At 39.6% G+C, this 21,753-nt stretch overlaps 1 protein-coding gene across 11 annotated transcripts in view; it reads right to left on the bottom strand.

Moving 5' to 3' along the window:
- trol (terribly reduced optic lobes) overlaps positions 1-21,753 on the bottom strand; it is a 1,731,230-nt gene that overhangs the window by 1,127,762 nt on the left and 581,715 nt on the right. For all 11 annotated transcript variants that reach the window (XM_090387691.1, XM_090387694.1, XM_090387699.1 and 8 more), the window contains one exon: positions 17,796-17,903. In XM_090387691.1, the coding sequence (XP_090243817.1) occupies positions 17,796-17,903 (108 nt within the window). The remainder of the gene's footprint in view (positions 1-17,795; positions 17,904-21,753) is intronic.

Here is a 21,753-nt window from a genome sequence, read left to right as displayed (position 1 = left end):
TGCACGTTTTTTTGAGAACAAAGCTGAAAACCATTGGTTTGTGCCCATGTACTGATCTTATTTATTGCCCCTTGTAACTGTCTCTCGATCGTATTCATGTTTTTCGCATGGCAAGAAATACTAAGGTCATCTACGAACAGTGCCTTATCGATAGTGTTTGGAAGTTGTTCAGCAATGGCGTTTATCACAATTATAAAGAGTATAGCACTGAGTACAGAGCCCTGGGGAACTCCTTCTTGAAAAAGGAGTTCGGACAGCAAAGTTTTAAATCGAACCTGGAAAGTTTGCTTGTCTAGGAAATTGGGTATGAAAATCGGGAGATGGCCCTGAAGTCCATGGCAATGTAATTCGAGGAGTATTCCCTACTTCCACGTGGAATCATAGGCCTTGCTGATATCAAAGTAAACCATTACATGGTATTCCGATCTAAGGAATGCATTCCGAATGGAATTCTCTAGTCTTACTAGTATATCTAGTGTTGATCTGTTTTGTCGAATGCCGAATTGTGCAGAATGTAAGAGATTGAAATTTTCCAGGTACCATATCAGTCGACAGTTCACCATCTTTTCAAGAATTTTGCAAAGGCAACTGGTCAAGGCAATGGGTCTATAGCTAGTAGGGTTTGTCGGGTCTTTTCCTGGTTTAAGGAAGGCAAGGACTGTAGTGTGGTGCCATTGTTTAGGGAATGTGTCTTCCCGGTAGAGCCTATTGAACAGATCAAGAAGTGACTGCAGTGATTCAGCACTTAGTTCCTGTATCATCGAATAATAGAATAGAATCTTTAATTGCAGCATGATATACATACAATTAGTCCCGTCACGGCATGGTGGTGCCAGGGGTTAATATCCATTATCTGTAGGACCAGATAATGGATATTATCTGGTCCTACAGCGCTACGCCTAGATGTTGACAAGGCTCTATGTAGTTCGTGGATAGTGAATGGTAAGTTATATTGTTCTTCTGCTTTTGAAGAAAAGTTTAACTTTTGTTTTTCTGAATTTGCTTTGAATCTTCTGAAGGCTGGTATGTAACTTTCTGTTGCTGATGTTTTGGTAAAAGTTTCCCCTAGTATATTGACAATTTGGGTAGTGTCAGAAATGTTCTGCCCTCTCCATTCCATGATAGGCTGAGGTGTTGTTTGATATTTACCACTCATTTTCCTGATTGTTTTCCAAATTTTATGTGTGGGAGTTGCTTGATTGATGGTTGAAGTGAAGCGAATCCAAGCGGCCTTTTTATTACTGCATCTAACATACCTCGCTCTTGCTCTAACGCGTTTAAACTGAATGAGATTAGCTGCGGTTGGATAGCGCCTAAAAGTATTCCAAGCTTTATTTTGGTCTCTTTTTGCTGCACGGCATTCGTCACTCCACCAGATTTTTGGGTGTTCAGGTAATTTTGGGGAGGATTTTGGGATAGCTTGTCCTGCTGCATGTAATATAGTTTTTGTGACATACTCAACCGCTTCCCTGGTTGAGGATTTTTGTATAATTTCAGGGTCCAGTTTAGCTAATTTTTTATACATCTCCCAGTCTGCTTTATCAATTAGCCACCGAGGAATTCTAGTAAGATGATAAGAGGGATTATTCAGTAATTCAATTGTAATGGGAAAATGATCACTATGCAGTGGATCATTGTTTGCCGTCCACTTTAGAGTAGGATACAAAGTTGCTGAACAGATAGACAAGTCTATTGCAGTATATGTTCCAGAAGGAAGGTGAACATAAGTAGGTGCCCGTCATTTAGAAGAAGGTTGTTATCATCTAAACATTTTTCAATTAGTTTTCCTCTTTGGTCGATATTGTTGTTACCCCATAGTGTGTGATGACCATTTAAGTCTCCCAGAATGAGGAAAGGTGTGGGGAATTGAGCTATGAGGTTGTTTAGATCATTTTGTTGGATGGAAAAGCTTGGTGGAATATATAAGGAGCAGATTGTAATATGGATGTCAGCAGCTACACGGACCGCTATTGCCTCTAGGGGAGAGTTCAGTAAGACCTGTTTGACAGGAACATATGGGTTTGTTATAACAACTACACCACCATGTGCAGTATTTTGATTGGTTCTATCTTTTCTAAAGATATTGAAATAAGACAGTTTTGGTGTGTCTTGAGGTTTGAAATACTTAGAGACATATTGGTGTGTATTTAGAGGTGAGGTCGTACAGGTCATTAATATTGGCACGGAAACCACGACAAATCCATTGAATTATTGTGTTCATTGTTTATCTCTAGTTAGACTTTCCGAGCGTTTTCTTGGTGCTGAGGTTCTGTTTTTTTCACTCTTGTTTTTATCTTTTTTTCGAAAGTAGGGCCTTTCTGTTTCCATGTCTTCTTCTACAAAAATGTGTAGGACCGGGTCATCTGGTGGGGGTATTTCCTTAGTATCCATTTCCTGTTGGTGACCAGAAGTTACGATTTGTTTTTCTTTGCGTCCTTCGTCCGGGGAGTGGAGATTTTTGATTGGTATAGAAACTGGCATATTGACTGCCTGAGTTTGAGTTGCATTGTACAGTGTTTTTACGTAGTTCGAGAAAGACTCTTTTGGGGGGTACTGTTAGTTCAGTTTGCAATGTGGTTGATTGGAATTTTTTGGTGATTTGGGCATACGTAGATCTATTTGCAAGGGTTGGTGGTGAGATGTTTCGCTTTGCTTCTTGATAGGACACATTATGATTGGTTTTATAAATCTGAATAAGTTTCTCAGTTTTCCAGCGATCGCATGTTCTAGCATAAGCGGGATGATCTTTTTTGCAGTTTGGGCGTATCGGTTGGGGTGCAGTACAGGCTTCGCAGTTGTGTTCAACTGACCCGCACTTTGCACAAGCAGGAGTTCCCTGGCAAACTGTCTGGGAATGTCCGTACTTCTGACATCGGAAACACTGTAGTGGGTTTGGAATATAAGGTCTGACATTACAGACCAGATATCCAGCCTTAATGGATGCTGGGCGATGTGGTGTATTAAAGGTCAAAATGAGATTGCGTGTAGGAGTCAGAACTCCTTTTATGGTGGAAATTCTCTTGACCTGTATAATGCCTTCTTCAAGTTCTTCAAGCATCTCCTCTTCGGACACATTTATTAAATCCCAGTCAGAGATCACTCCTTTAGAGGTGTTCAGTGATCTATGGGGTGTCACAGTAACTGGTATTTCAGCAAAGAGATTAATATTCAAGAGTGTTTACTATTAGAGGTCTCGATCAGAATATCTCCTGACCTAAGTCTTTTTACAGACTTAGGAGCTCCAGCTCTGCTTTCTAATTACTTTTGTACTCTAAATGGCGAGACTTTGCCAATTGCATTTTCACCAGTTGAGTGCATGATCAGGAAAGCTGGAGAAGGATAGATGTCAGTTTTCTGCCGTTTTGAAGTTCCTGCAATAGAACTATCTTTCTTTTTTGATGTCTGGGGTGCATCTGGCAGCCCAGATAAGTCCGAGTTTGATTTACTCATGACGTGCTCTTTTTGGCCCCGGGAGATTATCTTTTTCTCCCAGGTTACCAGCCCCGCCACGTGGAGGCAAGAGCAGTGCCACCTAGTGACCCAAGCGAAGAGAAGGTTAGTATTAATGAAAAATAAAAAAGGGGGTTAAAGAAAGGTACTTTCCTTTCTGGGTTATATAATTTGAAAGATCTATTTAATTATAATGCTCAAGAGTTAATGGACTTGTGAAACTCAGGAGAAACGTATTTACAGTAAAGCGTATCAGATAATCACTATGAAAAGGTGCTGAGGTCACTAATATCGCTTGGCACTCGGGAAGCTGCACACAGCGTGTATTAAAACCCTGTAAAATTCTGGTTAACCGCTCAGTAAGGCCCGGATAGTAAGGAATGTATGCGGTAGCACAGGAACAAATGGTTCCCTACGGTTGGACACTATTCCTTTGCTGTATCTGTCCACGATCCTCTGGGGGTATCTGCATATTCTAAGGTCTGCCGTGACCCGTTTTGATTTCACATTCTTTATCCTCAGAAGCAGTACAGTGGGACATTGATCTGTCTACTAGAGCTTTTACCACACTATTCTTATGCTGTCCAGCTTGTGCTGAACCATAGTGGGTGTACTGACCGCTACACATAGGTTTTTTAAAAACCAAAGTTTTTAGCCTAGGGCCTATCCTAGAGATCAATACAATCAAAAATGCAAGGGTGCTACCTGTCTCCACATCTAAAGTAAACTATATAAATTGGGAGAAGCTATTAAGCCAATAAATAGGAGGGAGTATATGATGGAGGGAGTATATGATGAGAGCCTTGTCGATCAATTCGGCCCTGGAGGGATTGTGCAAGGCTCAAGGGGTAGAATTTTTTTCAGCCTGGACTGTACGTGTTAACAGGAGAGATTGCTTCTACAGGGATGGGATACACTTAAATAGAAAGGGTGCAAGAATTTTTGCTGATGCTGTCGAGACAGTGTTAGGTGGGTCGGAAAACTGCTAGTTGGGGGGGGATACAAGGACTAGTAGATTAACAGTAGCCACTGGCAGAGGTGGAAGTGATTCTTGCACTGCTTCTATTGAAATGAGCAGAAGCCTGAAAAACAAGATGCAGGATATTTCAGAGACTGCTGGTAGTCATTGCGGTACAAGTAAACACATGGGTTGTGTTAGGGTAGCTAAGAATAGAAACAGGTGCATGTATACCTGCGTGTACACCAATGCTAGGAGTTTGGTAAATAAATTTGATGAATTTGAGGTATTGCTCAAAACATCAAAGGCAGATATTGTTGGGATATCAGAGACGTGGTGTCACACAGATATAAGTAATGGGGAACTGGAATTTGGGGAATACAATGTGTATAGAAAGGATAGACAGGACAGGAGGGGAGGAGGGGTTATGCTATTAATTAAGAAACACATAAAGTCCAAGGAAGTGAAGCCAGTCGACATCGATGGTCAGGGCAGTGTCGAGTCAGTTTGGTGTGACATAAGCATAGGGAAATCAAAATTGAGAGTAGGAGTGTGCTATAGGCCTAATGACTCTGATGAGTATAATAAGATATTGTACAGAGAAATAGAGTGGGCCAGTAAATCAGAGAGTCTTATAATGGGGGATTTTAATTTCCCAGATATTGACTGGAATTTGTGGGTTGGTCACTCGCACACTAGCAAGGCTTTTGTGGATTTATTGGATGATTGTTTTCTACATCAGCATGTTCGTGAGGCAACAAGAGGGAGCAATGCTCTTGATCTGATTATCAGTAGTGATTCTTCATGCATTAAGAATCTGCAGATAAATGAACCTCTAGGTGGCAGTGATCACAGTGTGTTGAAGTGGGATTTACTCAAGGAGGTAATTACCATCAGAGGTAAAGGGAAGGGTTTTTGTTTTCGTAAAGGCGACTATGATGGTCTGAGACAGTATTTAAATTCTATACAGTGGGACCAACTGATGATGTTACCAACAGCAAACTCAAAATGGGAAGCATTCAAGGAACTAATCTTGGAGGCTACCAGGCTTTACATACCAACTAAGAAATATTGTTCAAGGTTTAGGCCTAAATGGTTGTCAGATGAACTAATGATACATGTGGCAGAGAAGAAAAACGCATGGGATACATACAAATTAATGGGTGACATGGAAGCCTATGATAGATATAAGTTGGTCTGTAACCAAGTCACAAAGGAGATTAGGCAGGCAAAGGCAGACTACGAAAAATCCTTGGCAAAGGATGCAAAGAAAAACAGAAAAGAGTTCTTTACATATTTGAACTCGAGAAGGAAAGGGATGAATCAGATTGGTCCACTGGATATTGATGGTTCAACAGTTGAGGATCCTGCTCAGGTGGCTAACAATCTAAACGAGTATTTTGCATCTACATTCACGCATGAGGAGTTATTCGGGAAGGGGAATGATGTAGGTAAAGTAAACATTGGCAGTGAGCTGGATGATTTTGTAATAACTGAGAGGGAAGTGGAGGAGAGATTGTTGAGGATAAACATAAAAAAGGCACCTGGGGTGGATGGGATCTATCCAGTTATATTAAAGGAGGCAGCAAAGGAAGTATGCAAACCCCTAGCCATAATTATGAGAGCTTCTTTGGACTCAGGGGAGGTACCCATAGACTGGAGATGTGCAAATGTAACCCCAATTCACAAAGGAGGATCAAAGGCTGACACAAGTAATTATAGACCTGTTAGTTTAACTTCTGTTCCAGGTAAATTAATGGAGGCACTGGTTAAAGAAGCACTGCAGGATCATCTAGACAAGAATTCAGTTATAGCTCAGACGCAGCATGGTTTTGTTAAGGGCAGGTCTTGACTGACCAATTTGATTGGATACTATGATGTAGTCACAAAAGAACTGGATGCAGGGAATAACTTTGATATTATATATTTGGATCTTAGAAAGGCTTTTGATACTGTTGCACATGGAAGACTGCTGCACAAATTGGAGCAGTGTGGCATTGGAGGCAAATTGCTGCTATGGATAAGGGGATGGTTGAGTGGCAGAAGACAGAGAGTGGTAATCAATGGACACTGCTCAACTTGGACTAATGTTATTAGTGGAGTTCCTCAAGGTTCAGTGTTGGGTCCGTTGTTGTTTTCGGTGTTTATGAATGATATTAATGATGGTATATCAAGTTTAATGTCCAAGTTTGCAGATGATACAAAGGTTGGCAGGGTCGTTAAGGACACTACTGACGCTATGCTGTTGCAACAGGATCTGGAAAGGTTGAATAGATGGGCTGAGAGGTGGCAAATGAAGTTTAACATTGACAAATGTAAAGTACTACATATGGGAAACAGTAACCCCAGAGCAACGTATCAACTCTGCGGTACTACACTGACAGTGGTGGAGAATGAAAAGGACCTGGGGGTGATTGTGCAGGCAGATATTAAGTTCTCTGAGCAGTGCAGACGAGCTGCAAGAGTAGCTCATGGTGTCTTGTCAATGATATACAGGAATTTTTCTAGCAGGGATAAGGAGGTGATTATTCCCTTGTATAAGGCAATGGTTAGGCCACATCTTGAGTACTGTATACAGGTCTGGAGGCCTCATTTCAAGAAGGATGTAGAGCTGCTGGAACGGGTACAGAGAAGGGCAACAAGATTAGTGAATGGAACAAAGGGTTGCTCTTACGAAGAAAGGCTTAAGTTTTGCAAATTACAGAGTCTGGAGACTAGGCACCGGCGAGGTGATCTGATAGAGGTGTATAAGGCTTTGAATGGTTTGAGCATGCTAAATGCCAATGGGATTCTTCATCTTTCTCAGAATAATCACCTCAGAGGGCATAAATTCAAATTGAGGAAGGACGGATGTCGGATAGATGTGCGGAAATTTGCCTTTGGCCAGCGGGTGGTTGGTTGGTGGAACCGACTTCCATCATTTGTTGTTGAAGTTGATAGCCTAAACAAATTTAAAGCTCAACTGGACAGGTATATCGAACGAACGGAGGGGTGAAATGGGAGTGGGGTTTTTTTTTTTTTTTTTTTTGGCTGATGCTGCATAAGCTTGCTTTCTTGCATCATATGCCTCTACTAATGCTAATGCTAATGCTAAAGTGCATCCTCCTCTCTCCCCTTTCGGACCATAGTGAAAGTATCGTCAACGTACCTCTTCCATTTCTTCATGGGAAACTGGAACTCATCAAAAATTCTACTTTCTAACTCTTCCATGGCCAGATTGGCCATGATGGCACTAATGGGAGAACCCATGGCTGTACTGTGAACCTGTTTGTACATAATTCCTTTAAACACCATAGCGGTGCTGGCCAAACAAAGTTCTACACCTAAACAAACGTCCTCTATACTTAAAGGTGATCTGTTAACCAAAGAGACATCGTTACTCAATGCCATTCTCACACAATAAATTCCATGCTTAATAGGAATGCATGTAAATAATGACACAACGTCAAAAGAAATCATGGTCTCATATTCATCTATAATGAAATCCTTCACAAATCCCACAAACTCTTTACTGTCTTTAATGACTTAGTCAGACTGACCCACTACAGGTGAAATCAATTTTGCCAAATACCCTGACAAGGCTTATGTGGGGCTGCCTACAAATGAGACAATGGGTCTAAGAGGGACTTCCGTCTTGTGAGTTTTTGGCAATCCATAGAACCTGGAGAGTTGGCATCCAGTAGCGTGCAAAGACCAATATGTCTCCTTGGAAATCTTATCTGCCTTTAACCAAATCTGCACCAATTTATTAACACCTCGCTCCAGGGAAACTAACGGGTTTCTTTGAATAACTTTATAAGTATTATTATTCTGTAAAAGCTCCAATGCCTTTTTTCTGATAATCTTCTTTGTTCAGAACTACCATAGATCTCCCCTTCTCCGCAGGCAAAACTACAATTCCATCATAATCTCTTCTTAATTCTTCTAACGCTCTCCTTTGACTAAAATTAAGATTCGGAGGTGCTTTCCTCACTTGGCTCAAAATAGCGACTGACTTCACATGGATCTAATTGGCTAAGGCTTCCGGTAACTTACAAATTGCTCGTTCAATACCCATTGCTATTTCGGTGATGGATGGTTTGGAAGGTACAAATGTGAACTTAGGGCCTAGATTTAAAACTCCTTCCTGCTCTTTAGTAAGTTGCCTGCTACTCAAATTGTGTACAAAATGAGTATTTCTATCATTGCACTGTACTGCGTCTTCTCTTACTAACCTATTAAATTTCATAACCTGCCTCTGCCTATATAAATTCGCTACTCTAATGACTTTATCCGAAACCAGTCTTCTTATGAAAGCCAAGTGCCCAGAAGTTACATTGCTACTAATAATACCTAAGAACAAATCAATGTGTTTCCTAGTATCTCTTAACTCTTCATGCAACTTGCAGATCCAAACCTTGCGGTACCGCATACATTCCTTACTATCCGGGCCTTAACTGAGCGGTTAACCAGAATTTTACGGGGTTTTAATACATGCTGTGTGCAGCTTCCCAGGCGGAGGTTGCACACAGTTGTGTCCCAGGTAAAAGATCCAATCGCAAAGGACTTTAGTAGTGGAGTTGTTTACAGGATAAAATGCCCAGATTGTGGAGAATGCTATGTGGGTGAAACAAAATGGCGGTTAAAGGATCGTCTGGGGGAGTATTTAAATGCTATAAAAACCGCTGATTATAATAAGTCTGCTGTGGCCGAGCATTATTGGGAGAGGCAGCATCAAATCTCCCCAGAGGATGTGGTTATTGTGGATCGAGCACATGGATTCTGGGACCGTAAATGGCCCAAGAGCCTGCGAATCTGTTCATCCGACAACAATACCATGAATAGGGACAGGAGTATGAGTTTGCATCCCCTATTTGAAACTATTGTCCTAAGTATGGAAATGGTTTTGCTTTCCGCACTCCCGAGCTATTTCCGCTTCCAGTTCTGATCATGTGCCGATGGAACCACATGGTGAAATACCGTGAGCCTGTTATATATAAGGAAGTGTTGCCAGAAGATTTATTACTGTTGAGGAAGGAAGCTAATGCTTCCAAAAGCTACAGGTTTTATCGCTTTTAATCCAGTTTATTTTATCACAATGATTTTATTACAGTTTTAATTCTTATATAGTGTATCATAGCAGTTTTATTTTATTTTATACATTAAATTTTATTGTAAATATGTTATTTTAATTTGTAAATTTTAGTCACAGTAAAGAGTTATTTCAATTAATGGTTGGTGTATGAGCTTATTTATCATCAAGACAGTATTATTAGTGGCACATAACACAAGAAAGAAAGCTTGTAAAACACCAGCCTCCCCACACACACATAAATAGTTTTCTAGTTCCTTGAATTTATTCAAACTATGCATTACCACAACAACCTATAGAAGTTTGTTCCAACAGTCAACCACCCACTGGCTAAAGGCAAACTTCCATACATTCATTCTGCAACCATCCTTCCTCAGTGCATCCCCACCCTCTCATGTGTCGTCAAAGCAAGAGGAAGAATGCTATTAGCATTGAGCTGATGCAATCCACTCAAGACCTTGAACATCTCAATCAGATCTTACAGGTGCCTAGTTTCCAGACGATGCAATTTTCAGAACAGAAGTTTTCCTTTGTAAGGGCACCCTTTATTCGCCTCACAAATGTTGCTCTTCTCTGTACCCTTTCCAGGAGCTCTACATTTCTACCAGTTCAGCTCAAAACCATATGAGCTGAACTGACAGCATGTCTACAGTGCTCACAGAATTTCATATCTGATTGCACAATTATCCCCAGGTCTTTTTCATTCCACTACCCTGAGTTTAGTACCACACAGTTGATAAGTTATTCTGTGATTACTGCTATCCATATGCAGTATTTTGCATTTGTCAATGTTAAAATTCACTTGCCATTTCTCAGATGGCATTTCTCTTGCCATTTCGCCTCACAAATGTTGCTCTTCTCTGTACCCTTTCCAGGAGCTCTACATTTCTACCAGTTCAGCTCAAAACCATATGAGCTGAACTGACAGCATGTCTACAGTGCTCACAGAATTTCATATCTGATTGCACAATTATCCCCAGGTCTTTTTCATTTTCCACTACCCTGAGTTTAGTACCACACAGTTGATAAGTTATTCTGTGATTACTGCTATCCATATGCAGTATTTTGCATTTGTCAATGTTAAAATTCACTTGCCATTTCTCAGCTCATTGACCCAATTTTCCTAGTTCTTGTTGGAGTAGCTCACTCTGATTAACCATCCTACCAACTTTTGGCAGGATGGTTATCTGCAAACTTAGATATTAAGCCTGATATCCCTCCCATATCATTAATAAATATAGAAAACAACAATGGGCCAGTACTGAATCCTGGAGAATCCCACTAATATGATGTTTGTGGGAGAATGGATACTGCTGTTTGTGGGAGAAAGCCCACAAACAGCAGCATCCAATAAAAACCACTGTCTTCTTCCACTCAACCATCCCTTTATCCATAGCAGTAACTTGCCCTTAATGTTATAAGCCTAATGACTGTGACGAGTACCATGCAGACACTTACACAGACAAATGAAGTGAGCCAATAAATTAGATTATCTTATAATGGAGGAATTTTATGTTTCCAGATATTCACTGGAATTCGTGTATTGGTCACTCACACAGCAGCAAAACTTTTATAGATTTAGTGGATGAGTTTTCCACACCAGCATATTAGAGAGGCAATGAGAGAAAACAAAACCCTTGATCTGATGAACAGCAGCTGCATGCATTAAGAATCTGCAGATAATTACTAGGAGATAATGATCAGAGTATATTGAGGTGGGACGTACTTAAAGTATAACTAATGTTAAAGCAAAGGTAAGGGGTTTTGCTATTGTAAACATGAGTACAATGGACTAAGTTCCATTCAATGGAACAAACTGATTGTTTCCAACAGCAAATTCTTAATGGGCAGCATTCAGGTAAGTAATCATAGAAGCCACCAAGCTTGTTATTCTTATTCAGAGATACTATTCACAGCTATAGCTTAAGTGGAAGACAGATGAACTGATGAGAATTGTTGCAGAGAAACAAAATACATAGGCAACATATAAATTATCAGGTGATACAAAAGACTATAGTAGATATAAACTAGTTTGCATTCAAGTCAAAAAGGAGGTTAGGCAAAGAAAAGCAGCAAACTTCTTTGCTTCTTTTCTACTTCTTCCACAAACACTTCCAAAAACCTACTTCTTTGCTTCCATAAACACTAGAAGGAAAGATGAATCACATTGGTCTGCTAGATATCTCCCTGAGTACTGCATACAGGTCTGGAGGCCTCATTTTAGGAAATGATGCTGAGCTACTAGAGGATAGAGAAGGGCAATGAGATTAATGAGTGGAACAAACGGTTGCTGTTACCAACGTAGGCTTAAGTTTTGCAAACTGCAGCATCTGGAGACTAGGCACCTGCAAGATGATCTGATTAAGGTGTATAAGGCCTTGAATGGCTTGAGCAAGCTCAATGCTGATGGGATTCTTCCTCTTGCTCAGATTCCACACCTGAGTGTTCACAAATTCAAACTGAGGAAAAAGTTGTAAAATAGATGTGCGGAAATTTTCCTTTGCCAGCGGGCGATTGATTGCTAGAAAAAATTCCATCTGTCATTGTGGAAGTTGATAGCCTAAATAAATTCAAGGCTGAACTAGGCAAACTTTTGGAGTGAACTGGATGGGTGAAATGGAAAGGGTTTTATTTTTGGCTGATGCTATATAAGCTTGTTTTCTTGCATCATATGCCTCTACTAATGCTAATATGAATGATTTAACAGTTAATGATCCTGCTCAGGCTGCTGACAAACTGAATAGATATTTTGCATGAGTAATATTTGGGATGGAGGTGCCAGAAGAGTATTGAATTCTAATAGGAAGCTAAATGATTTTGTGATAAGTGAGAGGAAAACAGAAGAGAAATTACTGAAAAAAATGTAAAAAGGCAGCTAGGGTGCCTTGCCTCTTTTTCTGCCTCCTTAATCCAATTATATTAAGGGAGTCAGAAAAAGAGGCACGCAAACCTTTAACCATTATAAATGTAGATCTGCTGGAATGAGAGCATCTTGGATTCAAGAGAGGTAGCTACCCTATGGATTGAGTAATTACAGACTTGTGTGAATGACTTCTTTTCCAGGGAAAATAATGGAGTGACTGGTTTAAGATGTAATGCAGGATTATCCAGACAGAAATGTAGTTATACTGCAGTCACATTGGATTTAAGGGCTATGGAAAATCTTGGCTGACCAATCTAATTGGATACTATGATGCAGCAACAGAGAAACTGTGTAAAAAATAAATATGAAACTATACACTTAAGGAAAGCAAAGCCTTCTCAGAGAACTTCATATAGGCTCAGGAAATAACCCTTTGTCAATGATATACAGGATTTTCATATTAGGAATAAGAATCTGATTATCTCATTGCATAAATGCAATGGTTATGCTATATCCTGATTACTTGCAAAAAAAAAAAAAAAAAACACAGCAAAGACTATGTTTATATTAACAGTAGAAGGGGTAGAATCACATTGGGCCACTTAATGTCTCTGGTTTAACTGTCTTAATGTCTCGAACTGTTGATGACTCTGCTCAGGTTGTGGACAAACCGAATGAATAGGTATTTTGCATTTAAATTCACACATAAGGAATTCTTTAGGGATGGGAATGCCAGAAGTTAAACTAACAAGCAGCTAAATGACTATGATAATGAAAGGGAAGTGGAGGAGAAATTGCTGAGGATGGACACAAAAAAAAAAGGCACCTGGGACAGATTAAATTTATCCAATTATATTAAGAGAGGCAGCAAAAGAGGTAAGCAAACCCTTAGTCATAATTATAAGAGCTTTCTTCAAGGGATGTGCCCTATTGATTGGAGATGTGCAAATATACCCAATTCATAAAGGGGGGTCTAACCCATGTCACCCATTCCAAAGGTGACATGGGTAATTACAGACCTGTTAGCTTAACTTCTGTTCCAGGAAAATAATGGAAGCACTGGTTAAAGAGGTAATGCAGGACTATTTGAACAGGCATGCAATTCAATAAAGTACCATGCCACAGAGCAAAATGGAAAGAAAAGAAAATAACAGGTTGCAGGTAAAAATATGTTTAATGCTACTATGAACAAAAACACAGGTAAAAATAATACATAGCTTTTGAATGGGGGGGCCCGTCCTTCATCAGTTGTGACCATCAAAGAAAAATACCGAACGTTATGTGCATGCTATGGCAGTCATATGGTGAATTGTGTGCTACAGGTGCAGGTTGAGTGTTCGGCAATGGTTGAGTGTTCCACATAAGCTATCTGTTTAGTGGACATGGAGCACTCGCAGCCATTGCTGAGCACTTCTCGTCAACCCAGCACAACATTGATCCACACCGCAGTGTCATGATTATTGATCAGTCCTGCCATTAACAACACCACGTCTGATTGGAATCACTGCACATCTCTTGCTGTAGCAGTTCCTTTAACCAGAACAGAGGATGCAGTGTCCATCCCATTACTGAGACAACTATCCTCTTGGCTGACAAACATTGGCATTTACAACGTTCCCATGTATTACAGCTACAACTGCAAGCATTTCCTTCTAATATATGACCATATATGACTTCACCATATATGACTGCCATGGCATGCACATGACGTTCGGTATTTTTTTTTTGACGGTCATAACTGATGAAGGATGGCCCCCATTCGAAAGCTATGTATAATTTTTCCTGTATTATTTATACCAGTGTTTTTGTTCATAGTAGAATTAAACATATTTTTACCTGCAACCTGTTATTTCCTTTTCTTTCTGTTTTGCTCTGTGGCACAATACTTTATTGAATATGAATCCAGAGCACATAGGCCTTTTTGCTTATAGGCATGCAATTGTACAGCACGAATTTGTCAAGGGGCAGTCTTGTCTAACCAATCTGACTGGTTACCAAGGAACTGGATGCAAACAAATAATTTTTACACTATATACTTAGATTTCAGGAAGGCTTTTGATGCTGTTACAAACTGGAGCAATGTGGCATCAAGGACAATTTACTGCTAAATGGATAAAGGGATGGTTAAGTGGAAGAAGACAGTGGTTATCAATGGGCACTGCTCTTCGTGAACTAATGTTGTTATTGGAGTTCCCCTGGGATCGGTGCTGGGTCCATTGTTGTTTTCAATGTTTATCAATGATATTGATCAAGGTACGTCAGGCGTAATGTCTAAGTTTTCAGATGATACAAAGGTTGGCAGGGTGGTTAACGACAGTCATCAGGGTGATCTATTGCAGCAAGGATGTAGATCTGCTGGAATGGGTGCAGAGAAGGACAACCAGATTGATGAAGGGAACAAAAGGGTGTTCTTACCTTTTGCAGTTTTCAGTTCTGAGAAGTGCAGCATCTTGAGACTATGCAGGGAGATCTGATTGAGATGTTTAAAGCCTTGAATGGATTGAGTAAGCTGAATGTTAATAGTATTCTTGCACTTGTTAAGAGGGGGCACATGAGGGGGCATAAATTCAAGTTGAGGAAAGATGGTTGCAGGATAGACATTCAAAAGTTTGCATTAACCAAGTGGATGGTTGATTGTTGGAACAGGCTTCCATCTATTGTTGAAGTGGATGGGTTGAATAAATTCAAGGAGGAACTGGACAGGCATTTGGAGGGAATGGTGTGATTTTTTTTTTGGATGATGCTGCATAAGCTCATACACTTGCTTTCTTGCATCACATGCCACTACTACTACTACCTTTACGAAAGCAAAAGCCCTTCCCATTAGCCTTGATGGTAGTTACATATTTAAGTAATTCCCACATCAGTACATTGTGATCACTGTCACCCAGTGGTTCCTTTATCTGCAAATTCTAAATGCAGATAAAGGAATAATCACTGCTGATAATCAGATCAAGAGCATTACACTGTCTGGTGGCCTCTCGAACATGTTGCTGTAGAAAACCGTTACCAATAAATCCACAAAAGTCTTGCTAGTGTGCGAATGACCAAACCACAAGTTCCAGTCAATATTTAGAAAGTTCAAATCCCCCATTATAAGACATTCTGATTTACTGGCCCACTATTTCTCTGCACAATTGCTCATTATACTCATCAGATTCATTAGGCCTATAACATACACCTACTCTCATTTTTCCTTTCCCAGTGCTTATTTCACACCAAACAGACTCAACACTACATCGTCCACCAACATCAACTGGACGCACTTCCTTAGATTTTGTGTTTCTTAACTAACAGCATAACCCCTCATCCCTTCCTGTCCTGTCTATCCGTCCTGTATACATTGTACTCCAAAAATTCCAATTCTGAACTGCTTATATCTATGTGACACCATGTCTCTCATATCTCAACAATATCTGCCTTTGATGTCTTGACTAGCACTTGAAGCTCATGAAATTTATTAACTATACTCCTAGCATTGGTGTACATGCACCTGTTCCTACTCTTAGTTACTCTAACACAGCCCATGTATTTACTTGTTCCACTATGACTCCCAGCAGTCTTGGAAATCTCCATTACCTTGCTTTCCAGGCTGCTGCTCATTCTAATAGAAGCAGTGCAAGAATCACTTTTGCCACTGCCTGCAGCCACTGTTAACCTTTTACTCTGTGTATCCCCCCCAAGCGAGCAGTTTTTCAACCCACCTAACACTGCCTCAATAGCATCAGCAAATATTCTTGCATCCTTTCTATTTAAATGTAACCCATCCCTGTAGAAGCCGTCCCTCCTGTCAATAGAATAGACCAGGCTGAAAAAAATTCTACCCCTTGAGCCTTACACAATCTCTCCAAGGCGGAATTGATTGACAAGGCTCTCATCATATACTCCCTCCTATTGTGTCTGCGCATAATTGCATATACTTTCACACTCAACCCTAACTTGCAACTTTTTTTCAACATTGACCTATACTCGTTGAGTAAATCTGCAGATATCTTGCTCTTAATTTCATTAGTTCAAATATGTATAACAATATCACCTTTTGTGCCCTTAAAAGATATCTGCTCTACAACATCATCAACTTTTGCCCCCGGGAGACATACCTTGGTCCTGTTCCACCTATCCTTCTTGCATAGTATATTTACCATCTCCCTGACAATATAGTCATCAACAATAACTAGTTCCTTTGGGACCAGTGCATTCTGCCTTGGAGATTGTCTCTGTTTTGCCTGATGCACAGGAGTGAGCTCTGTCATTGAGCTGGGCAGCTGAGAGTTTGATGGGCTCCTCATATTAATTTCAAGGGCATTTACCCTACACCTCAAGCTCTGACACCCATCAGAACACTGAGTTGGTGCCTAATTTCTTGACACTCTAGACATCTAGCACACACAAAGGTATCCTCCTTGGCTAGATCACATTTGATAACATACTATACCTTTGAAAATACACCTGTTCTTTCATAATCGGATTCTTAACTACACCACCACTGGATCTAAAGTCACCAAGTTATTTATATCCTTGGAATTATGCCATATTTTCTTATCAATGACTTTAAACTAATTCTTTATCCTTGAATTTATTTACTATTCTTTCAAAATTGGATTTTTACTACACCCTTTCACCTTTGAATTTACACCTGAAACTACCTTTGGATTCAACTGGTTTCATATCTGTGGACCTATTTTCCTGTTCTTTCACACTATACCTTTGAAAATCCACCTCTAGATTTTCTACTGAAATTGTATAGCCACTTTTAGATTTTAGTGATGACTTGAGTTTGCCACTAATTTTTGGAGAAAAAAATTACCTTGCCTGATGCACAGGAGTCTCCTAACTACACCACTATTAGGTCTACAGACATCCAATTATTTGTTTCCTTGGAATTCTTTTGCATCCCGTAGGAATAAATGGAGGTATCGTGAAAATATCATAATGTGAACCCAATAACTTTTTTTTCTCTATTCCCCATCTTCCTGACAATAGAGTCACCAACAATAACGAGTTCCTTTTGGGACCAGCGCATTCTGCTTTGGAGATTGCCTCTGTTTTGCTTGATGCACAGGAGTGAACTCTGTCATTGAGCTGGGCAGCTGAGAGTGTGATGGCCTCATTAATTTCTTAGAGGGCATTTGCTCTACACCTCAAGCTCTCATAGATGCCCATCAGAACACTGAGTTGGCACCTAACTTCTTGACACTCTAGACACCTAGCACACACACAAAGGCATCCTCCTTGGCTAGATCATGTCCTGTTTAGAATCACCCTGTATAGATAATAAAATTACATTTCAGTATGACATTGAGATAATTGGTATTAGCTATATGTTATGGAATAAATTATAACAAGGAAACTACAGAAATGCATCTTTAAATCAAAAATTTCATGTCAGAGGTGTGCAAACAATTATTACAATAATGTTATTTACAGTTAACATAATTTTAAAATAGACTTACTGCAAGAGCTCTCATCTGAACCATCTTCACAATCAGGTATTCCATCACATCTAGCTGATGTATCTATGCATTCACCATTATGACACTGGAATTGCGTTGGCAAACAACCTAAGAAGAAATTCAGCATTTCTTATATCATGAAACAAAATACAGAAATCAAAATGTTTCACATAATGTACAGCTTTATATTTTAAAACTCTGACAAAACAATTATAACTGCTTATAAATCTATACTCCAAATATTTCAGGTGCACAAAAAAGTATTAAATTTTAACTGAAATACATCAAAAATTTTTGTTACCAGCTACTGACTGACTAAATCTCTACATCTGACTTTTATATTTTTCATTAAGCTTCATTCAATTAACAAAACAATGTCAGACATCTTATAATTGAAGAGGTATATAACTGAAGGGTTTAGAAGGGAACAGGCATTCTGTGTGTTATCAGACACTCAAGTCTGAAACACTGATGGATCCAATATCTTTCTATTTCAGAAGATTTAGGAGAAGTCCGGTTGGCCTGCCTCCCTAAAATCCACTCATACACACCTTCTCGATGGTAAGCCCTGTTATGTCACTTAGGTGGCAACGAACGTGTAGAGTGGTTCTCTTCAAGCCTGGTCAGCATGAAAAGGAAAAGACTAAAAACTCTCCAGCACATGACAGTAAGACGAAACAAAATGCTCTCATTCCCCAGCGGCTTTCACTCCCCCTCTTATGGCAGCGAGAGCATCAGAGTGGAAACAGAGGGTGCTAAGAATCTCTTGGTACAACCAGGCTGCCATGCACGGAAACTGAACTTGGCCTGTTACAACGTAAGAGTGCACATCAGTGAAGACAGAATATTAGAGCTAGAAAAGAAACTAGAAAATATGAATTGGAATATCATTGGTTGGCTGAAACAAGAAGAAATGAATCACTTACAAGTTTATCAAGTGGAAATCTGCTGTACACCAATGGAAACAGTGAAAGGAGTGAAGGTGGAGTTGGCTTTCTGGCCCATAAAGATATAAAACACAACATTTTTGAATTCAAAAGGACGACACTAAGGGTGTCAAGGCTTCTACTCAGGATTTCGAAGAGGTATAAACTAAAGGTTATAATGATTTATGCACCAACATAGAGCCATGATGATGAAGAGGTTGAAGAAATGTACACCGAAATTGAGTCTTCTAAATGAACAGAAAACTCACTACACTATCATTATGGGGGACTTCAATACAAAGGTTGGAAAGAGACAAAACAGCACAGAAAGGAGAACTATAGGAAATTTTGAAATTGGTGAAAGAAATGAAAGAGGTGAAAGACTTGTGGAATTTGCAGAATCTAGGGGAATATCAATGACTGTCAGAAATGAACACTTTTTTCAAGAAAAGGGTGAACAGAAGGTGGAAAGATGAAGTTACTGTAGAGTAACTTCATCATGGAAAAGCACAAATGGATAACTAATGAAATCAACTTCATCCTCACTAACAGAAGATATCCTGAATGATGTTACTGTACTGAGCAAGGTAAATGTTGGAAGTGATGACAGAATTGTAAGATGCACACTTGATATAGGTGTAAGAAAAGGAAAAAACTGACTCGAGTAAATAATCAAAAGGTCTTTGAGATAACAGAAGAGGAGAAAAAGCAGTATGTACTGAAACTTAAGAACAAGTTTGAGCTTCTGCAGACTGCTCAGGACCAAGATATCAATGAAGAATATTACAACTTCCTGAAAGTGATAAAGCCCAAGAAACCTATTGGTAAAAAGAAATAAAGAAGAAAAAATTAGTCAAGAAACACTTGTCGTGATGAATCGAAGATGACAAATGAAGAGCAAGAAAAACACTGAAGAGGAGAAAATTGAGTATACTGAGTTATGGCAAAGCCATTAGAAAGAGACAGAGGACATAAGAAAATTTAACACAAGAAAAGTAGAACAAGCATTAGGGGAAAACAAAGGATTTAAATCAGCAGCCATGAGCAGTATTACAGAAAGACAAATGATACTAAAACTGAAGAATAGTCATGATGTACTTATAAACAGCAGAGAAGGCATAATTCAAATAGCAGAAGACTACTATAAAGAGTTATACAAGGGAATGATGCCAGCAGTGGGGAAGATGAATCGCAAATTATTAACACATACAACATGCCTGATATTCTTCTTGATGAGGTAGAACATGTTTTCAAGAAAATGAAGAAGTGGAAAGCCCCGGGGGAAGATGAAGTTACTGTAGAGTTGTTAAAATTGCGAAGAAGAGACATGACAAAAAAACTAGCAAGACTCTTCACAAAATGCATTAGAAAAGGTGTGATGCCTGAGGAGTGGAATAATGCCATCATAGTTTTATTGCATAAGAAAGGAGATAAATCAGAAACTGGAAATTATAGACCAATTAGCTTGTTATCCCACATCTACAAGTTGTTCACAAGGGTCATTACTAATAGATTAGAAAGAATACTTGATGAGAATGAACCGAAAGAGCAGGCTGGCTTTAGGACAGGATACTTAACTATGGATCACCTTCACATAATGTCACAGCTAAGGGAGAAAGCAAATGAATATAAAACACCATTATGCCTGGTATTTGTGGATTATGAAAAGGCATTTGATTCCATATAGCATAAGGCAATGTTTCGGGCACTGGAAAGATAAGACCCCATATATTATGATTTTGAAGAAAATATATGAGAATGCTACCTCCTTTATCAGACAAGACAGACAGTAGGAAATTTAAAATTGATAAAGGAGTTCAACAAGGAGACACAATATCTCTGAAGTTGTTTACTGCTGCCCTTGAGGAAGCTTTCAGAAGATTCTTTCAGAAATCACTACTGATAATCAAATCAAGAGTATTACTCCCTCTAGTTGCCTCCTGAACATGCTGATGTAGAAAACAATCATCCAATAAATCCAAAAATGCCTTGCTAGTGTGTCAGTGACCAGCCCCCAAATTCCAGTCAATATCTGGGAAATTAAAATCCCCCATTATAAGACTCTGATTTACTGGCCCACTCTATTTCCCTGTACAGTTTCTTATTATACTCATCAGAGTCATTAGGCCTATAGCACACTCCTACTCTCAATTTTGATCTCCCAATGCTTATGCCACACCAAACTGACTCGACACTGCACTGTCCAGCAATGTCGACTGGCTTCACTTCCTTGGATTTTATATATTTCTTAACTAATAGCATAACCCCTCCTCCCTTCCTATCCTTTCTGTAGACATTGTACTCCCCAAATTCCAGTTCTGCATTCCTTATTTCTGTGTGACACCACGTCTCTGAAATCCCAACAATATCTGCCTTTGATGTTTTGAGCAATACCTCAAATTCATCAAATTTATTTACTAAACTCCTAGCATTGTTGTACACGCAAGTATACATGCACCTGTTCTTTTTCTTAGCTACCAACAACAACCCATTTGTTTATTTGTACCCCAATGATTCCCAGCAGTCTCTGAATAATCCTGCATCTTATTTTCCAGGCTGCAGCTCATTCCAATAGAAGCAGTACATTTTTTTTTTTTTTTTTTTTTGGTAGTTGTTGGCGCATAGGCTTCTGTGGCCATAATGCACCTCCCAAGGTTTCTGCAGTACATTGATCCAAGCCCGAGGCGGGAATCGAACCCGCGACCTAGAAGCAGTGCAAGAATCTCTTTCACCTCTGCCAGTGGCTACTGTTAATCTATTAATCCTTGTATCCCCCGAATCTAGCAGTTTTCCGACCCACCTAACACTACCTCGATAGAATCAGCAAACATTCTTGCACCCTTTCTATTTAAGTGTATCCCATCCCTGTAGAAGCAGTCTCTCCTGTTAACAAGTACAGACCAGGCTGAAAAAAATTCTACCCCTTGAGCCTTGCACAATCTTTCCAGGACCGAATTGATCGACAGGGCTCTCATCATATACTCCCTCCTATCGTGTGTGGTCAGAATTGCAGACACTTTCAAATTCAACCC

The sequence above is a fragment of the Mastigoproctus giganteus genome, chromosome 13, assembly GCF_048544385.1.
Source record: "Mastigoproctus giganteus isolate SK-2022 chromosome 13, ASM4854438v1, whole genome shotgun sequence".
NCBI lineage: Eukaryota > Metazoa > Arthropoda > Arachnida > Uropygi > Thelyphonidae > Mastigoproctus > Mastigoproctus giganteus.
Note: the sequence above shows the minus strand (reverse complement) of the source record. Positions and strands in the feature narration are given on the sequence as shown.